The 1,252-nt window shown below is 53.4% G+C and overlaps 1 protein-coding gene across 1 annotated transcript; it reads left to right on the top strand.

Annotated features, from left to right (window-relative positions):
• The first annotated feature begins 310 nt into the window (after positions 1-310).
• OR2Z1 (olfactory receptor family 2 subfamily Z member 1) lies at positions 311-1,252 on the top strand. The gene has a single exon (XM_055430286.2). The coding sequence runs from the start codon at positions 311-313 to the stop codon at positions 1,250-1,252; it is 942 nt and encodes a 313-aa protein (XP_055286261.2).

Genomic DNA, 1,252 nt, shown 5'->3' with positions numbered 1-1,252 from the left:
TGCTATTATAAAAAAAAAAAAGAGTAAGTGGGTAGCTCTTAACCAGCGTGTGGCCTAGTATCTTATTCAGAGGTGCCAGTTACAGTTTTCCCATCCCATGTCTGTGACAGACATCACTAATCAATCATGGCTTTTTCCACCTACTAATCTTAGCTGTGACCTCTTGGCTCTTCTCAAGATGGCACTCCAGGCAGCCTTTACCAATCAATAGCCATTGGCACGTGGGATGAGACATATATACCAGCCACCACTCGGGCTTCTTGCCATGGGTCTCCAGTTCTTCTTGCAGCAAAGGTATGTTGTGTAAAATATGACAGATGTGAATCAGTCAGTGGCCTCTGACTTCATTCTGGTGGGCCTCTTCAGCCGCTCAGGGTCACCTCAGCTACTGTTCTTCTTGGTGGCTGTCATGTTTATCATAGGGCTTCTGGGCAACACCACTCTGCTTTTCCTGATCTGCGTGGACTCCCGGCTCCACACACCGATGTATTTTCTGCTCGGTCAGCTCTCCCTGTTTGATATTGGCTTCCCCCTGGTCACCATCCCCAAGATGGCCTCAGACTTTCTGCAGGGAGAAGGTTCCATTTCCTTTGGGGGTTGTGTAGCTCAGATATTCTTCCTCACGCTGATGGGTGTGGCTGAGGGCATCCTGTTGGCCCTCATGTCCTATGACCGTTATGTGGCTGTGTGCCACCCGCTGCAGTATTCTCTGCTTATGAGGCGCCAGGTGTGCCTGCTCATGGTGATCTCCTCCTGGCTGGCGGGTGTGCTCAATGCCTGCATCCAGACCTCCATCACTCTGCACTTCCCCTACTGTGCCTCACACACCGTGGACCACTTCTTTTGCGAGGTGCCCGCGCTGCTGAAGCTCTCCTGTGCGGACACGTCCGCCTATGAACTGGCGCTGTCCACATCGGGAGTGCTGATCCTGGTGCTTCCCCTTTCCCTCATTGCCACCTCCTATGGCCATGTGTTGGGGGCTGTTCTACGTATGCGCTCAGAGGAGGCCCGCCACAAGGCCTTCACCACCTGCTCCTCACACATCACAGCAGTGGGATTCTTCTATGGTGCAGCCGTGTTCATGTACATGGTCCCGGGTGCCTACCACAGCCCACACCAGGACAACATGGTCTCCCTGTTCTACAGCCTTATCACCCCCACACTCAACCCCCTCATATACAGCCTGAGGAACCGGGAAGTGTGGATGGCTTTGGTCAAAGTTCTCCGCAGAGCTGGGCACAGGGCAATGTGA

This window comes from Moschus berezovskii, chromosome 8 (genome assembly GCF_049115385.1).
Source record: "Moschus berezovskii isolate FMDL1 chromosome 8, NW_MosBer_1.0, whole genome shotgun sequence".
Lineage (NCBI taxonomy): Eukaryota > Metazoa > Chordata > Mammalia > Artiodactyla > Moschidae > Moschus > Moschus berezovskii.
The sequence above is the reverse complement of the archived record's forward strand: the minus strand, read 5'-3'. Positions and strand labels throughout refer to the sequence as shown.